This window comes from Danio rerio, chromosome 8 (assembly GCF_052040795.2).
Source record: "Danio rerio strain M-AB ecotype USA chromosome 8, GRCz13ab, whole genome shotgun sequence".
Lineage (NCBI taxonomy): Eukaryota > Metazoa > Chordata > Actinopteri > Cypriniformes > Danionidae > Danio > Danio rerio.
Genome location: NC_141028.1, coordinates 19,358,583 through 19,377,680, shown reverse-complemented (window position 1 = coordinate 19,377,680; position 19,098 = coordinate 19,358,583). Strand labels below are relative to the sequence as shown.

Here is a 19,098-nt window from a genome sequence, read left to right as displayed (position 1 = left end):
TCACACTGTAAAATTTAGGAGGGGCAGACTGGAGTCCTTTTAAGAATAACAGGCAGCCACTTTAAGTGCTATCTTGAAAAGTGATCAGCAAAGACTAATCAGTTTAATGACGCCAAATGCAGCCTAATGAGCGCAGGCCTGCTAACGGCCCCGGCCCGGGTCAGTCTCAGGTCAGGTTGAAACACAGGCTGTTAACTTTAGACCAGGAACTGCAGAGGGAGTCACTGAAAGGTAAAGTGGAAACAGGGCACGGGTGGCTTGAAAGAAGAATGAAGGAGAACCAGAAAGTCTGAGAGAGTCTTCTTTAGAGCAGCAAAAGGACAAGGGTTGAAGAAAACCACTAAAGTAGAATTGACTGCTTTCAGAACAGATGAAAATAAAAATAATAAAAAACGTATTTATTTCAGTTTATATTGCAAATAGAATGTCAAATACTACAAGTTTTAAAGATGGCTTTTGTTTTAAAGATTAAATTGTTTTAAAATGCTGAAACAAGGAATAAATATGGAGCATTTAATTATTCTATACTATTGTATATAATGAGATATAATAATGAGATATAACATGCACAGATTTAATTATTTTTCAAATATTTTTAAAGTAATGTTTAATGGACAGACGATTTTTAAACAAAAGATTTAAGAACTAATTTCTAATAGCTTATTTCTTTAGATTTGATAACAATATATAGTATGTAACAATACATACAGCATGATAACCGGGGCTTGACATAAACAGCCACTTCGAAATTGGCTGGTTGAAATTAATTTTAAAATTAAAAGTTTTAAAAATAATATTAAATGTTGGGTTGGACAATAAGGATGGCCCAAAATTTGTGTCAAATTTGATCTTAGAATCAAAAAGCAGCACTACTGACAAAAATAATTGTGTTCACATGAGCAAAAGAAGGCAGATAAATACCGAATGAGAGGATGATCACTCGCACGCACAGATCATGTGATGCGCGCGACTGTTCAAAAACCGTGCACGCTCCCGTTTACTTGAAGCAATCGTGCCTGGAAACACAACTGGCGCAATTAGTTCTCTTTAAAATAGACTGGACAAAAAGCTATGCTCACGCAGCCACAGTCCTGCTGCTTATAAAAAGCTCCAGAGTTTTAATAAACACATCCTTTTGTAAGCAGCAGCAGTTGGTTTTTGCTTTAAACATTCTTTGAACAGATTATTAATTGGCCAAACGTTAACCTTGTGCACGTGATCATCCTTTCACTGTCACCTGCTTTCTTTTGCTTATGGTCATTTTTGTAATATAGGTTAATTATCATTGTTGTTACAATAACATTGCTTTAATAGGAGATTAACTCCTCATTTATGTGTAGTTACTTGGTGATATGAGAACTATTTTTTAAATGTCAATTTTTATTTTTTTTTAAGAAAGGTTTTGTTGAATAACAAGTGTATATATACAGCTACAGTATATTTTGCTTGTTTTGACACATAATTTTAAATTTGTGGCTAAGAAATAATTATTTATTTTAGGTGTGGTCAAAGATAAATTTGAGCCCTGAAAAGTCATGTAAAATAAAAAGTAATAGCAATGCGACACTATGATATTACAATCCATTTGCTCATGCACATACAGCAAGCTCATACACACAAAAAAGTAAATAAATGAAGAGGTGTGTGAACATTAAACAAAATTTGAATCAAGAAATTTTAGCATGTCAAAGTCATATTTATGCATGTAAAATATATTTTCCCAACAACAAAATTGTGGCTAGTAATAATGGCGAGTGGCTAGTGAGTTAGAAATCTACTAGCCACAGTGGCTGGTGATTAAAAAAGTTAATGTCAAGCCCTGATGATAACAATACATAATATTTTACTACTTTTCAAGTCTTAACTAGGTTTATTAGGTAATTTATTGGACAGTGGTAGTTTGTCGTAATAATTTTATTAATATTGACCTTAAAATGTATTATGTTTTACTTTAAATGACCTTTATTCCAGCCAAATTAAAAAGAAATGACACTTTCTTTATAATAGAAAATAGTGTGAAACTTTCATGGCTTTGATAAACATCACTTGATAATTATTTATATGTATTTATTTATTTTTAATAATACTCTACTCATACTAATACTTAAAGCTGAGACCTACAGAACAGCCTGCTATGATTATGGGAGCACATCTGCCATCTGTTCAAAATATGGTATGACGTGGTAAAAAATTGTGGTAAGCTTTCCGCACTCCCATAACTCACCATGACAAAAGCGGGGCATTCAGCGAAATTGTTACCGTAAGCATTTTCGTGCTCCTGATAAGGAGGCCTCTCCTTAGAAAGAAGGAATCTGCGATTGTTAAAGAGCAGGAGAGGAAAGAGGCGTCCATTTTGTTTTACAAGATCCTTTTTACTGCACGCTTTTATTCCCCTCTCCGGTTCTGCTCCACATCTGGAGAACAGGGAAGCCTCCTCCTCCTCCTCCTCTGGCTCTCGGCTGACGTCAGTCTCCTTCTCCAGGCTGATTAACAGCACATGAGGCCTCGAATGATGGAGAAGGGCCCGACTGCAGATGGACGGCTATCTATTTCATACCACAATTCTGCAGTCAACAACATTACGGCAGGTTTCAGACAGCGTAATTACCCAAATAGATTTTGAGGCTAAATTTGACATGCCCTGGAGGTGGCTGGGACTTTTATTTCAGTATGTTAATAAACTTTTAAAGTAAAAAAATCTTTGTTCTATTAAAAGTAATTTGGGAAATTGACTTCAACTATATATGTTTGAAAAATGTTAACTTTTATATGTTTAAGCCTATATTTTATACAAAAAATAATCATAATAAGGGGTCATTGACATAAAAAAACACTTGCAAGAGCCGTTTCTAATGTTCGTCTCATAACCTATGGGCGAAAGTGAAAAATGGCATCAACAAACTGCTACTAGTGAATGAAGCACTTCCTTCTGAGGAACTTGCGTGCATACTTCAGAAAGACTTTTGAGAAGTTGAGAGGAGTCATGGCGTAGGGTGAATGTTCTCAGTTCTAGTGAGAGTTTGTGTTGACACTTTCGACGGATGCTTCATGAAAACAGCGTTTGGCCCTATAAAGCATGCGCTCGCATCTTCCTTTTTCCACTCTCACTTTTGATTTGTCTCATTTTTGGTGTCTTTTCTCCTCCCTGAACGCAGTGCTCGTAGGGAACTAGAGTCAGACTGTGCTTTCAGATGATAAGCTAGTGAGAAAGGAAACGTGCTCGATTTCTCAGACGGCTTCCATCTAAACCGGGCGTTCACAGTTAGCGACTGAGGTTTAAAGGTTAGAGAGGGAAAGATAAACACAATGAAGGCCACTATCACCACTAGTGTTTGTGGCTAGCATGTCCATTACACTGTCAAATACGAGAAGTTACCTTAAATGTCCAACATTATTTAATTGCATAACAATTGTTTTTGGAAGATGGAAGAAGTGTAAATGGTGGCTGGTTGTTTAACTGGACATTTTTTTGTAATGCTGGGTTATTTCAACCCAATTTCTGGGTTTATTATTTGAATTAAATGTATAGGGCTCACCTGGACCTAATGAGTTTGACCATATTTTTTCCAATTTGGCTTGAAATAACATTTTTGACTGTATTTTCTTTTTGTCAGCGGTCACAATTGCACAAATATAATAAATTTAATATAACAAAAGGCATGACGTTTGCATTTAGGGAGATCTAAAGAGTAACAAAGGGTTGAATCAAAGTAACCTTAAAACTTACATTAAAATAAACAGATTTAAACTTCATTAATCATTAGTAATGATAATTTTATTAAGTTAAATTAAGAAAAACATGTTGTCGTGACTTATTAATCATGAAATGTTTTATAGTGGAATATTTTAACAACAATTTATAAAGTGATAAATGTATTGGAGCTTTAAATGGGAATATTTGCGATTAAAAGGGTTAATGGAGGTAACCTTAAAACCCATTTTAACTTTCATTAAATTAAACAGACCTAAACAGTTTGTATGATCTAAAACAATTAAGTGTAAATGATTTTATTAAGTTAAATTAAGAAAAACATGTTGTTGTGACTTATTGATAATGAAATGTTTTACAGTAGAATATTATAACAACAATTTATAAAGTGATACAAGTATTCGAGCTTTAAAGAGGAATATTTGGGATTAAAAGGGTTAATGTAGGTAACCTTACAAGCCATTTCAACTTACATTAAATAAAACTGAAATAAAACAGTTCGTATGATTAAAAACAATGAAGTTGTAACATGTTTTTAACTTATTTTAATAAATTAAATAACCAAAAACATGTTGTGACATTGATCATGAACATTTTTTATAGTGATATATTAAAACAACATTTTATAAAGTGATAAAAGTATTGGAGCTCTAAAGGGAAAAGAAAGGAATACATTTGCGTCGTTCACGCTGAAAGAAACAGAAAATAACGCGTAGCCCCCCTGCTAAGCGTCAGGCCTCTTGGTGGGCAACTTTGCCTGCTGAGAAACAGGAGGAAAGAAAGTGAACCATCATCTCTCAGCCTTTGTCTCTCAGGATGATCCTTTTGAGATGAAAACGTGCCACTTTTCAGTCAGAACGGGATATGTTAAATAAGGAACATTAGCCAGAGCAATCCTGTTAACAGCATCGCTATTGAAGGCAATCTTCTTAAGTGATTAATCTCCATGAGAAAGTGAAGGGAGTTTTCCACCTTCAGATTTCTGCTCATCTGTCTGCACCTCATCCGCCGCAAAGAGGGTAGAGCGTTTCTTTCCTGAGTGCCCAAGCAAAGATCTCTGTCATTCGAGGACGTGAAATAAAAATTGATACGCCATAATTCTTTGGTGACCCATTTCTGTTCGTAAGGGTTTAGCCAACATCAGCATGAGATCAGGAATTTGGCTGTGAAAAACCTCAGAATTTAATTATCAAAATTAGAGCAATACAATTAATTGTGTTATATTTGGTTTAGATATTTAATTAATATATTCTATTTCAAATCAGTTTTTACATGTACCAAAATATTAAAGGGTTTTGGATACAACATAATTAAAACATATTTGGATGTCTTTTGTATGAATAACTTTTACAAAATGCATAAACACAGCTACTGAAGGTCATATTTTGACTCTTAAATTTGATTTCTGTTATAAAAGTGTTGCAAAAGTGACCTTTCATGCAAATCAATTTCAATAAATAAATAAATAAAAAATTATTGGTTATACCCTCCAGAATTAGATGAGAAAAAAATGTCCAAAAGTAGATTGGATATAAAAAAATTTATAAAGTTAATAAAATTTTTTAAATAAAAAAAGTTCAGCAAAAAACTCTTTTCAGATGGCAGGCCTAGGGCCAAACTGAACACAATGTTTGAGTTTGACCACATTTTCCCCAATTTGGGTTAAAATAACTTTTTTGAGTGTATTTTTAGGGCTTTTCCTAAACGCCATTCTAAAAGTACGTTTTTCCTACAATTTTTTCTAAAAGGCCTTACTAAAATTTTAAAGCCTTTTTACAATCTGACTAAACGGCTAATTGATCACTATAGTCAATGTAGAAATGCTTGTCAGAAGTCCTACATAATAAGCAGTCTTTCAGAATTGAGGATCTAGAAGATGGAAGAGGTGTAAATGGTGACTGGTTGTTTCATTGGACATTAAAACAACTGAATTGGAATGCTAGGTTTCAACCCAATTTCTGGGTTCATTATTTGAATTAAATGTATAGGGCCAAACTGAACCCAACGTTTGAGTTTGGCTATATTTTCCCCAATTTAGCTTGAAATAACTTTTTTTGAGTGTATTTCTTAACGTTTTTCTATTTTTTTTTCCCCCTAAAAGCCTTCCTAAAATCTGACTGAACAGCTAATTGATCACTATAGTCAATGTAAAAATGCTTGCCTGAAGTCCTACATAATAAGCAGTCTTTCAGAATTGAGGATCTAGCACACATTTCTCTCTCTCGTTCCCTTTTCTTCTCCTTTTCTCTCTCATTCTGGTGAATAACAGTGAATGATGATGGTTTGCGGGTGTCTGAAGTAGGCCCTAATGAGGGGGTGAGGTGAGAAAAGCAAACAGATTTGCTAAGGCTTCACCTCATTAGCGGAAAAGCGTGTGTGTGCGCATGCATTTCTTCCGTGAGCATGCAAGTGTGTCTGTTTGTAAAGCAAAAGGTCCCACTTGAGCTCCACTCGAGCCATGAGGTTCTCGTTAGCCTAGCGTTGTTAGCGCAGCCTTCGGCAAAAAACAGAATCATGCACGTTGGCTTGAGGAACAGCTTATTTAGGCGAGGTTTGGTTTTGCACTTTGAAGATTAGTAAAGTGGTTTTGCTATCAATACTTTTTTTGCTCTTATCTGCCCACACTAAATACACCTCTGTCTTGCGGCTAACCAACTTAGCCTTGTTGAACCATTCTTGGGATTTATCAAGACCTATTTTTAAATCTAACAAAGATCTCTTGCATCATAAAATAATCTAAGACAAGATGTGGGAAGTTTTGAGACTTTGTGTGAATAAATGAGTGTAATTGGTGGTTTTTCTGAGGTAAATTGGGGAAGGCTGTGGGATTTATATGTGATCAAATCATCTCAGCAGCAACCGCTTCAGAATTTGGTCATAAAATGAAATAGATTTTGTTAATAATATATTTGTTATTAAGAACAATTAAGATAAATATAAATGTGATTACTATAATTTAATTAAATAAAATATAAAAAAATTCAGTATATAAAAAGTATATTGTCTACTAGATGTCATGTTTTGACCAATTAAGTTTTTTACAATTATGTTTATTTATTTATTAATATCTTCATTTATTTAATTAATTATTTTAATTTTTTATCTGTTTATTTGTTTATTATTATTATTATTATTATTTAATGTATTTATTAAGACGAGAGAGTCATTAGTTTAGGTATATTTTTTAGGAAACATACAGAATTTATACAGTAAAAACAGTGAGATGCATTTTTAAAAATATTATCTATGATTTTCACATGATTTTCAAAAATAAATTCTGTGTGATAATCCTAATAATAAAGGATTTTATTTTAAAATAACTAGCTTAGCCTTGTATAGTGATTCTGTGGACCTACCGATATTGAGACCTAATTAAAAAACTAATAAAAGATGTCTTTCAGAAAAAAAAAATCTCTGAGAGACAAGCTGTGAGTCTTTGTGTGAATAAACGTGTGTGTAATTGGTGGTGTTCTGGGGAACAGACGGCAGGTTTTATGGGCTGAATTTCGCTCCGCTTTAACTGCCTGTAATGAGCTCGACACACTGCCCTCCACCACTCAAAGAGCTTGTAGAAAACAGACAGAAAGATGCAGCGAGATCTGCAAATAGGTGCAGAAAGATGTGCAGAGGTCTGTGTGTTTTGCGTGTGTCTATGTGGCGCTGCGCAGCCCTGTGGTTTTGCGTGGGTGGAATTTGTTTTCCTTTTTTATTGCGAACTAAAATGTACGTGCTTAACAGAGTCAGCTTCAGGCTGCCTTCCTTCCCTTCAACTTCAGAGATGCTGTTTTTTTCTCTCCATAAAACATGCAGAGAATAAGTGTTGTATGTGTTTTGCAGTTGTTTTTGTGTGTGTATGCTGTGTTGAATTAAGTAGCTAACTAACTTTATATATTTTTTAATTCTTGTCGTAAATATATGAATTTTACACTAATCTTTCAAGCTGGTTACACTACACAAGAATTGTATTTGTAAATAGTAATTATTATTATTATTCTAAATATAAATATAGTCATTTTACTATAATACAAATATTTACACTTGAAATAATAATTAAGTGTATTATAATAATAATATTGTAATTATAAAAATATATTTTAGGTAATATTTTATAACTTTTATTTGAAGGTCTGTGCAATAAAAAAGTAAATAAACTAAATTTGTCTCTTTTTTCTTTCTTTTTTATGTTTCCGGACCTGTTTTCTGCCATTTCTAGGTAAGTGTCACACTTTGCATGAGGATGAGATGCATGAGGATGTGTGTTAGACCGAAGCAGGGGAGGATCTGGGTAAAATGGTTTTGCGGTAGCGTTCTTTTGCAGTGCATGAACACACAAACACACACACATACACACACACAGTCAGAAAGCGTAGTGAAAGTGGCTTCGAGACACACACCGCACTGAATGCTGGTTTACCACCCGACTCTGATGGCCTGAGCAGAAAGAGCAGCTAGCAGCGCACCTCTCTCTGGTTTTGGTTTCTGAATGCTTTGTGGGGAGAAAACCAAATCAGAAACATTTCTTGTAAAGAAAGTACATCCAAACTGATAGAGTCACTTTAGGAAAGTATGTTTTAAATGAATGCTCTGCTACCACTGCTATTCTTCCTTGTCATGTTGCTGTACATCTTTGCATTGGTAAACTTGTAAATATGTAGAACTGAAAAGGAAGTGAGTATCTTTGGGTTAACAGAATCACACAGCAGCTTTCTTGCTTTTAGAAATAAAATTTTTAAACTAAAAATGCAGGGCTAAAACATGAAAGAAGGAAAGAGAGAGGGAGAGGCAGAGATGGGGGAGTGATCGCACTACTAAGTGGACATCTGATAAGGCCACTCTTCCTTCAGCAAATCTATTTCCCCTTGAAAGTCTCCGGGCTTAATGTGTGGGGCTAAATCACGTTCATCATCATCATCATCATCATGTAGGCCATGAAGAGCCATACAACTTACATCCCATACGCCGGGTCATGAAGCCTATCATGAAGCAAATCTTTTCAAAGTTCACCCCCAATCTCCAAAATTTGGTTTAGATTTCCATTAAGTCGTTCAAACTCGTTTTCACCAAAGTCAAAACCCCTTCAAGATGAGACATTACATGCAAAAACAGAGAGTTTTAGGTTTGTTTATTCGGTCTAATGGATGGAAAACTTAAAAAAATGCACTTTAAAGTGTTTCTTTTGTCGCACGTCATAAATTTGTGTCAGTAGATTTCAATACAGAGGTTTCCATTTTATCGTGAAGCAAATCTTTCTAAAGTTCACCCCAACCTCCTAAATTTGGTTTAGATTTCCATCAAGCTGTTCAAACACATTTTCACTAAAGTCAAAACCCCTTCAAGATCAGACACTACACGCAAAAACACGATGCACTTGTCATTGTGGAGCGTTTGGACTTTTTGGTTTGTTTATTCAGTTTAATGGAAGAAAAACATTTTTAAAAATGCACTTTAAAGTGTTTCTTATGTTGCATGTCATACATTTTTATCAGCATAGGTTTCACTACCAAGGTTTATATTCTATCGTGAAGCAGATCTTTCTAAAGTTCACCCCCAACCTCCCAAATTTGGTTTAGATTTTCATCAAGTTGTTCAAACTAATTTTCACAAAAGTCAAAACACTTTATAATGAGACACTACATGCAAAAACAGAGAGATTGGGCTTTTTGGTTTGTTCATTCAGTCTAACGGATGGAAAACACACAAAAATGCACTTGAAAGTGTTTCTTTTGTCGCAAGTCATAAATTTGTGTTTCAATACCGAGCCATTAATCTCCACTTTAGCATCACTTACATACAGCATACTTTGTTTAATGAATCAAATGGGAAGGTAATTCATATTCATATCTCTTCTATTGTACCCTGCAGTGTTTTGTTTTAAAGTCGGTTCGAAATGGATGCTAAGATTATCCTTTCTACCTTATTGTGATGTACATCCAACTTTTGAAACGAGAACAACAAATGTAGGCCGGTGGAGGATTTTGTCATTTGGAAACCAATAAGATCGTTGAAGGATTGATGTTACTAAAAAAAAATGGAGGATGATTTGAATGTTTGTTCTTAGTTGTGGAGGATTAACCTTATACTGAAATAGCCGTCAGCACCTTCTGCTGTATAATGTTTTCAGTTGCCCGAAGATGACGAGAACAAGAAGCTAAATTTTACAGACAGAATCGTATCATATTAGATTTAAATAACTGCCTCCCGCGAAGGCAGATCAAAAAGGAGACACATACAGATAGCCCCGCCCTAAATGACTGAAAGCCCCGCCCTAAAGGTATTCCATGTGACCAGAAGTGAAGAAAAGTCGTTTTTGAGGGGGGAGGGAAGGTTATAGTATTTGATTAAAGATTTTGAGTGAAATTTTTTCTAAAGAATGCAGAGCACAGAACAAATATTGTGTATAAGACACAACTGTATACATATAAAAATAGTCTTCATGCGACTTTATTGCATTATTTTCCCCGAAATCTGCCATTTCCAACTTTCCATCACTGCTTCCGGGTGTGATACTTCAATATGTGCATTTACACAGTGTGATGGAATTATAACTACGACCACCTTCCCTCCATCCTTCTTCATCATCATTCAGCAAGTGTACAGCGGATTTGACTTCTCTTCTGATGGTGATGTGAGGAACGTCAAGAAATAAAAAGAGCTGACGGTAGTTTGCGGTGCTCGTGTGAGTGTGTGTGTGTGTGAAGGAGGCAGGCACACCCTTGTGGGTTTCTGTATCTCTCAGCTCTCATTAAAGTTTAATGGCTTCCTCTCCTGGCTGGCACGAGGCTCCACTTTTCACTCAGCGCGCATGCAGGAGAAAAGCCTGAAAGAGCGAGACGCGAGTGTGTGCATACAGAGCAGGTGGATCAGAGCGGAGGACAGGAAGGACTAATGCTGACGCGCTCATGCTGGCGTCTGGTGCGCAGAGAGAGAGCGACCCGTCGCTGATGACGCTCTTCACAGCTACGCTCACATCATTGACGGCATTCTATGCTTAGCGGAAGTGCTTTGACTTTTGCTGATTTGCTAATCTGTTATGTCTTGTTGAAGCTTCTTCATTTGTTCAGACATGATTGTGATGGCTTCGGTGGTGGTACTTATGGGAGATTTGGGGTTAAGTCTAGATCAGTTTTTGTTTGTCTTTTTCTTTCTATTTTATACTTACTCTCTGTAAAGTGAGGTAAAATGGATTATAAAAGGAAAAGAACAAAAGTGAAGTGCACAATCTGATGTGCTACAAAATAGATTTACCAAAAAGTAACTCAAAACTCTTCTCCTTATTGGTCGAAATAAGAAATAATTGATGCACCCAGGCAATTATGAACAATTTTATTTGATTAGGAATATTTTTTTATCAGGGATAATTTTATTAGGCAAGGCAAGGCAAACTTTATTCATAGAGCACAATTTTACACAACCGTAGTTGATCCAAAGTGCTTTACAATAAAATAAACTAGATAATAAAACAAAACAAAAAACTGGTATTAAAAATACAAAGAAGTATTAGTATTTCATTTTTTTTTTTACACTTTTAGGATTGGGAAGTTTTGCTCTATCCAAGTCTCAAAGTAAAATCCAATTATCATATAGAAACTTATACCAAAACTGAAAATAAAAATAAATTAAACAAAAATATATGATAATAATAACATTTATTATTATTATTATTATTATTATTAATAATAATAATAATAACACTTGTAAAAATGATGACGATAATGACTAATAATGATCACATTAATGTTTTAAAAACATCTAAAAGTAAAATAACTGCAAATATGAAAATAATTTCCTTTTCAAAAGCCTATCAAAAGTCAACAAACAAAAAAATCTAAAATATTAACAAAGTTTATTATTGTACATAAATATTCAATTAAATAAAACATTAAAAAAATATATCAAAAGTAGTTGAAACGTTGTTTACACCAGAGATGCCCAAAGATGGGCCCGCGGGCCAAAGTTGGCCCATTGTAAGTTTTGATTTGGTTCACCATCCCATTTTACAGGATAGTGAGAATGATGGAGAGGAATGAAGCGAATGCCTTTAACACAAAGATCGTCATTTCTAATTCGACATTTTTTGTTCGTACGAGGTCCCTTTCATTCTTTAATGTGTTAGTTTTATTGCTGAGGTACAAAAAAGCATACTGAAATAAAATAATTAAATCTTGCAAATGAATCTGATTTTTAAAAAATATAAATACTGTCATTCAACAGATGAATGATATGAAAAATACATCGGCGAGAAAGTCAATGCAAAAACTAATGTAATTCTGTTATAAATTATATTTATTTAGTTTTTACTGTAACACGTTCATTATAAAATGTGCATATTATTAAATAAATAAGGAATTTACCCCTGGCAACTATATTTACCTTCAGCCCACTAGCCTCAATCATGTTTAGTTTTGGGCACCCCTGGTTTACACCATTTACAATTGAGTTTGCTACAGCTATTTTTCTTAGCATGTTAATTTGGTATCAGATAAAGTGTTCAAACACTGAAACAGCAAACCTTTTTTTTTAGGAGAGAATAAAGTCTTTTTTTTTTTCTCATAAAGTCAGCCATGCTGCTCTGATTCCATCTTTATAGCCGAACTTTACAAGGCATTTGGCTTCTGTGATAGCGTCACCTGAAAGAGCCTCAGTTTTTCTAATTTCCTCTCCAGCCAGTGATTCTGTGTAGAGAGATAGAGAGGAAAGGGGGAAAACGCGCAGAAGAGGAGGGCAAGAAGAATGATTCTCTGTGTTTGTGGTGAGCAGCAGCCATAACTGGGCACAGAGAAAGTGAGCCTGTCATTTTAAGAGCCCGCAGTTACTCTGCAGAGAAGGAGGAGATGGAGCATCTGTAGTCTGAGCCTAAAGCCTTCTGGAGAGACTGATCAAACTACTGACTTTTTCACAGAGAGAGAGACTAGGAGAGAGGTAATGCTGGCTTTAGTCCGTGCCCTTTTTCTTACTGACCTTGCTTGCACAGAGAAAATCTGACGGAACAGAGAAGAGACAATTTTACATTGTTAGAAACGCTCTAGTTTGATGGACTATACACAGGAGATTAGGTGTGAAGCTTATATTGCTGATACACACACACACACACACACACACACACACTCAAAACTTTTTTTTTCTTGTTTAAATTACTTATTTAAAATGAACTCAAAACACAAAATGATTGAGATTTTTTTGGGACAGCCTAATTGTTTTATGTTCAATCCACTTAAATTTGTTTACTTAATCAATTTGTGTTGGGACAACATAAATGAATTGTGCAGGACCCTGCATTTGATTTTTTACAGTGTACAGTTGAAGGCAAAATGATTAATTCTTTTAAATTATTTGACTTTTTTTCAATATTTTGTCAAATATTTTTCAAGTGATGTTTAATTGAAAAAGGATTTTTCTTTTACATTTTCACAGTCTTTTTTTCTTTTGGATAAAGTCTTATTTTATTTACTTTTGGTTGGAATGAAATCAGTATTAAATAATAATAATATTGATTTTTTTATTAAAGAATAATAATATTATTAAAGAATAATTATATATATATAAAAAAATTAGCTACTGAGCAAAACGCTGTTATCAAATGACTTGCCTATCTGACCTAACCAAAGTCTATTGACCTTATTCTAAAATGCGGAAATGCGCCTGTTTTCGCGATTGTTTTAGAACTTGCAATTCAGTCGCCTATGGGAAAATTGACTAGGAATAATAAACAGCAAAAAACGGTCAAAATACTTGCTCTACAAACAAATGTTTGCATGACTATATAGACCAAGTAGCATAATATAATAAGGAAAGTATCAGTTTGCAACATCAAACAGCAAAACGAGCTGTTTTTAATGTGTAAAAATGAATGGAAGTGAATGAGACCGGAAGTTTCGAGCCAAAAAAAAGTTTGCGCCCGCTCGTCGGCGAAGAATCAGGTGAATATATACATCTTTTTTTTTTTAATTGTATCTAACAAAAAAATAAATAAATACAATAAATAAATAATAATAATAATGATAATATTATTATATGTGTATATATATATATATATATATATATATATATATATATATATATATATATATATATATATATATATATATATATATATATATATGAAAATATATACATTTTTAACATTCCTAATGTATTTTGTAAAATAAGGAGTCATTTTTCTTTTAAGAAATAATTATAATTTGATGACATTTTGAAACTTCTAGGGACATTTTATAAACCCACATACAAACATACTCACATCAGCCCTTGAAGACAATGTTAGGGCTTTAGGCTTAGTTTTAAAAGCATTGCAGTTTCTAACAGATCCTGGTTAACTTTTGCAAGCACTGTGCCGCAGTTCCCTGACTAAACAGCCTGCGTGAAGTGAGCTGTTGTGGAGTGAGTCTGAAGTGCGCAGTGGCTGTTGTGAGCACGAGTCCAATGAGAGAATTAGACCTGATTGCTCAGTGTTTATTCAGGGACTCCACAGAGAACCACTGTGTTGTCAAGAGCTGTTTTGTCATGCATGCATGCATACACACATACATGAATGTACACATACACACAACCATTTAGTCACACTGGCCCTGCTGGCTGCTAAACACATCTGATCGCTCGTACACCAGCTGAGCTGTTTTCATCTCATTTGAGCATGGCTTATTGCAGTTTAAACTGTACAAACATTTAATAAATAACAAAAACTTGTTCCTTTAGGTCCCCTTAAAACAAACAAACAATGTTGAAAGCTATTATTTAGCATATTTTTGTGAAAAAGCCTGATTTTAAGTGGTAGGTCATTTAAGCCTTGTAAATAGCCAGTGTTTTGATTGGTTAACGTAACTAATGTAAGCAACAGCATCAACGCTCACTCGCTATTGTATAATGTTGTATTGCATCAAGCTTAAAGTGTTAAGCGCAAAACTGTAATATTGCAAAAAAGACGTGCGAATAAAGCAGCGTTTCCAACTAGTCAAAGCGGACAAAATCCTGATTAACTGGTGCCAAATATTCACTGTAAAAATGGAATTTGCTGCAATGGGAGAAGGTGCATCAATCTTTTCCTAATTTAATAGATGTCTTGGGCGTCAGAAGATGATGTTGTCACGCAATGAACGCGTGGTGCCGTTTGAAGGTATGAGACGCAAAGCACAGATGCTTTTGACAGTTCTGGAGGTAATTAATAATATAATAACACTAATACTGAAATGGTTAGGGCGTTTTAGAAAGACCAAACCAACATTTCAGATGTTTTACAATGTGCTCAGCCTGCATGTTTGTCCATTTACACATATTTTTATCATCACATGATTTCTTATAACAATAATCATTTTAATGCACATACTGGAATTTGTTCGGTAAAAGTGTTTCCATCGTAGTTTATGCGCATTTTCAAAATTTATGCTCATCTTGGCGTTTCCATCAACCCATTTTTTATGCGCATTTTAGATATAAAAAATAGGTTGATGAAGAGGTAGTGACTCCAAATTCTCTCCCTCAGTTAATGGATTAATAAGAAACCAATATTGAATAGACTAATAAATATGTAAAAAAAAAAAAAAGAAAGAAAATGAAATAAACGATTTTAATTTTGAAGTATACATTATATTAAAATATATATTTTATATTGAAGAACCAAAATTGCTAATACTATAAATATATTAAAATTAAATCAAATGTAAATAAAATAAAAAGTACACATTTCTTAGCTAAAAACTATTAATGTGAACATTTTAAATATAAAACAAATTCCTTATTCAGAATAGTAATAAATAATAAAAAGAAATGTGGAAAAGGTGTTGGCCTGGCAATTAACTGAAGAAAAAAATATTTATTTAATTAAAAGTAAAATACAAAATGTAAGTAGAAACTAATATGGCAACTAAAACTGATTTTTAAAAATAGAAATAAAGAATACAATAATGCCAATAATAATTAAAAATAAATGCTCGTAAATAAATATTAACAGCAATTAAAAGGCAAAACATATTTGAAGAACTAATATTTACAATATTAAAACCAGAATTTATGTTCACTTTTAGGTTCACTTATAATGTTGCTAAAGTAAAGAAATTAATTAATTAATAAAAACTTCTTTTCCATTATTTCGTAAAAAGGCCCTATTTTAAGGGCTGGGTCCTTGAAAGCAATCTACAAATCCAATGTTTTAATTGGCTGATACAATTAAATAAGAAACAACATCAAAACCTGCTAGCTATTCCATATTGTATTGCAATACAATGCTTTATTAAGCTTTATTTGTAAGGAGGAGGGCGTTTTGAGCATTGACACTTGCTGGAGGTTTTCATTGAAATAAATCAAAGGATGAAGGCAAATTAGATTTCTCATATCACAACCCCTTTGGCAAGTTTTTGAGCTTGATAAAAACACATGATGTACAGTACACGTGCTGTAGGAGACACACAGTAACTGGTGCGCTTGTTTGAGGCATGTGCAGTATGAAGGCATGTGGAGCGTAAAGGGCAGAAAAGTCTGGCATTACCCACAATCCCCCACAGCCTGCACTCACCCCCACCTAAGCGCCACCTGCTCATCTGTCTGTCCTCACACTACAGTCAGAGAGAGAGCAGAGCCCCCCCACCACACACACACACACACACACACACACACACACACACACACTCTCTTGTCCTCCTCCTCAGCAGTCACAACACACGGTGACCCCTGCACTTCCCCTGGCATCAGGACACACACACACACACACACACACACACATACACGCAGCCAAATGCACATTTATTAAGTACTGCATTCATTGAGTATTAAATATTACAAATACATCATTGTTACAAATCAACCAATCAATTTGTCCCTTCGGTTAATCTCATTCCTTGATAAGACACTTGCAATAATACAAAAATATGATAAATATGTCATTTTAAGACTATTATTATTATAGTTAGTTTACAGTATTATAATTTTCATATATAATTTTAAACAAGTTTAACATACATATAGTTGATCATTTTTGATCACTCAACTTGGAAATCAGATATAAGAAATATAATAAAGATATCTACTCACCGGCCACTTTATTAGGTACACCTTACTAGTACCGGGTTTTGGTCGATATTGGCATGACAGTTGCTGCAGATTTGTCAGCTGCACATCCATGATACAAAACTTCTGTTCCACCACATTTGAGTAAAGTGAACTCATTGTCATTGCATCAACAAGGCATTTGTGCCCACAGAACCGCCGCTCACTGGATATTCTCTCTTTTTCAGACCATTCTCTGTAAACCCTAGAGATGGTTGTGCGTGAAAATCCTAGTAGATCAGCAGTTTCTGAAATACTCAAACCAGCCCGTCTGGCACCAACAACCATGCCACATTCAAAGTCACTTAAATCATCTTTCTTCCCCATTCTGATGCTCAGTTTGAATGGCAGCAGATCGTCTTGACCATGTCTACATGCCTAAATGCCTTGAGTTGCAGCGATGTGATTGGCTGATTCGAAATTTGCATAATCGAGCAGTTGGACAGGTGTACCAAATAAAGTGGCCGGTGAGTGTATACTGAATATGTGTAATATGCATTTTAAGTTATTGCAGAGAAAAAAAAAGTTTTATTTAATGGTAAACTGCTAGTATGGATCAGGTCTTTATCCAATCTGTAAGCTGTTTCTCCTCTCCATGTGACTTTTCACAGCATCAAAGAAACACAGTGACCAAACATCAGTTTGAACTGAGGTCCCATTAAATTGAAATGCTATTTACCAACAGAAAACTTGTATAAAAAAAAAAAAGTTAAATAAAAAGGCAAGAAGCGTCCCTGTTAAAGAGTGAAGAAGCCATCAGGAAAGCTTTACAGGCTCTTATCCTTTCACATCCTACTTTAAACAGGAAACGACTCAGACAAAATGTCTTGATGTTGCTCTCGCTGCCATATTGGGTGTTGATGTATGTTTCCCCTTTTCTGCTGATCCCAGGCCAGTTTTTTTCCCCTCAGAAGAAAGTTATAAGTGAATGAACGTTAAAATAAAAACAGGACAAAGTGTGAAAGAAATGTGGAACAAAATGATGTTACAAAGAGTAAAAGAAATGAACTACTTATCACTATACATCCTCAGCTGATTGATTTCATTAAAAATGGCAAACATTTTTACATATGCGAATGAGATTATATTTACATTTCACAGCACAATAGAAGGTCAAACAAAATCGGAATGTCGTGGAGCTCCACCTTCCTTGATGTGCTTTGTATTCCTGCAGTTCATAGGCAGACAGGAGTAAAACATCCAACTCAACAAATTAGCAACATAAATACTCTGCAGGGTCGAGTAGCAGTGCTGGTACAGTCAGATGTATTCACACCTGCACTATAACTCGCAGAAAGACTTAGAAGCATAACCGCAGCGTGCCACTTCTGATGAAGTTCTAAACATTGTATCATTTGGTGTCTGTCCACGGCAAATATAGAGCAATGTCACATGCTGCGGTGGTGCTGAAAAGGCTGTTTGCTAGATGTTTATGAAACTGTTCTTATCTCTCAGTCATCATCGTTGTTGTGTTTAGCAGTACGCAAACTGCACGACACATTTAAACCTCGCCTACTGCTTCTGGGGGGTGGAGGGGGTGTCGGAAGTTTTGGAAACAGTACACCGCCACTCGGCCTTTTCAAACTTAAATTTACCCTTAAAGAAAGTACAAAAAAGATCTTAGTTTGAAGAATACAGGGGGCCTTTAGAGTCAAAGTATGTGTACCTTTTTTAGCAGAATCGGTTTTATTGCTAAGTGGGCTTTACACACAAGGAATTTGTTTTGGCTACAGAAGCTTCCAGTATACATAAAGTGACAAGTGACAACACGAAAAATAATATAAGAAAATATGACAAACATTAAACAGAGATGCAGTTACACAAAAACTTTGCATGTTGAATTGTATGTACAGATTTGTTATATGGTGCTGTGTACAAATGCGTATGAGAAGGTATTGCATTGTATATTGTTATAAGGTGCTGTGTATAAGTGCGAATCAGTTAATAGTCCTGAAAATACAGCCAGAATAAAAGCCTTTTCGCAATATTTTAGACCTAAATATTGTAATCAGGCAAATTATGTAAAAAAAAAAAAAATAATAATAATAATGACTTTTTCTGTATGTAAGCGCTGATAAAGTGGAGATTTTTAGCTCAGTGGAGACAAAACCAAAAAATCATTTAGAGAAAATTTTCTTTACTGTAATTGAAATCTTAGAGTAATCAAAAACGGATACAAACTGATAAACATTGCATGAATTCAATGCTTTGTTTCCGTTGAGGCCTTGGTCACGCTTTTATCAGCAGCAGGGTGGATTACTGTAATGGACTCCTCATTGACCTTCCCAAAAAGACAGTCAGGCAGTTGCAACTCATCCAGAACGCTGCTGCCAGGATTCTTACCAGAATCAGGA

The 19,098-nt window shown here is 34.6% G+C and overlaps 1 protein-coding gene and 1 long non-coding RNA gene across 5 annotated transcripts in view; one reads left to right on the top strand and one right to left on the bottom strand.

Annotated features, from left to right (window-relative positions):
- skia (SKI proto-oncogene a) overlaps positions 1–19,098 on the top strand; it is a 120,546-nt gene that overhangs the window by 33,941 nt on the left and 67,507 nt on the right. The window contains exons 2-3 of one of the 4 annotated variants that reach the window (XR_015496807.1): positions 7,923–11,076; positions 11,211–11,336. Coding sequence is in view for 1 of the 3 variants with exons in the window: in XM_087262731.1 (XP_087118857.1) it covers positions 7,923–8,111 (189 nt within the window). In the remaining 2 variants the exon portion in view is untranslated. 4 annotated transcript variants of the gene reach the window in all.
- LOC137496334 (uncharacterized) overlaps positions 3,981–19,098 on the bottom strand; it is a 110,538-nt gene continuing 95,420 nt past the window's right edge. Inside the window, exons 6-7 of the long non-coding RNA XR_015497776.1 lie at positions 12,219–12,381; positions 3,981–4,744 (exon numbers count right to left, since the gene is read on the bottom strand). This is a non-coding gene — a long non-coding RNA (uncharacterized LOC137496334). The remainder of the gene's footprint in view (positions 4,745–12,218; positions 12,382–19,098) is intronic.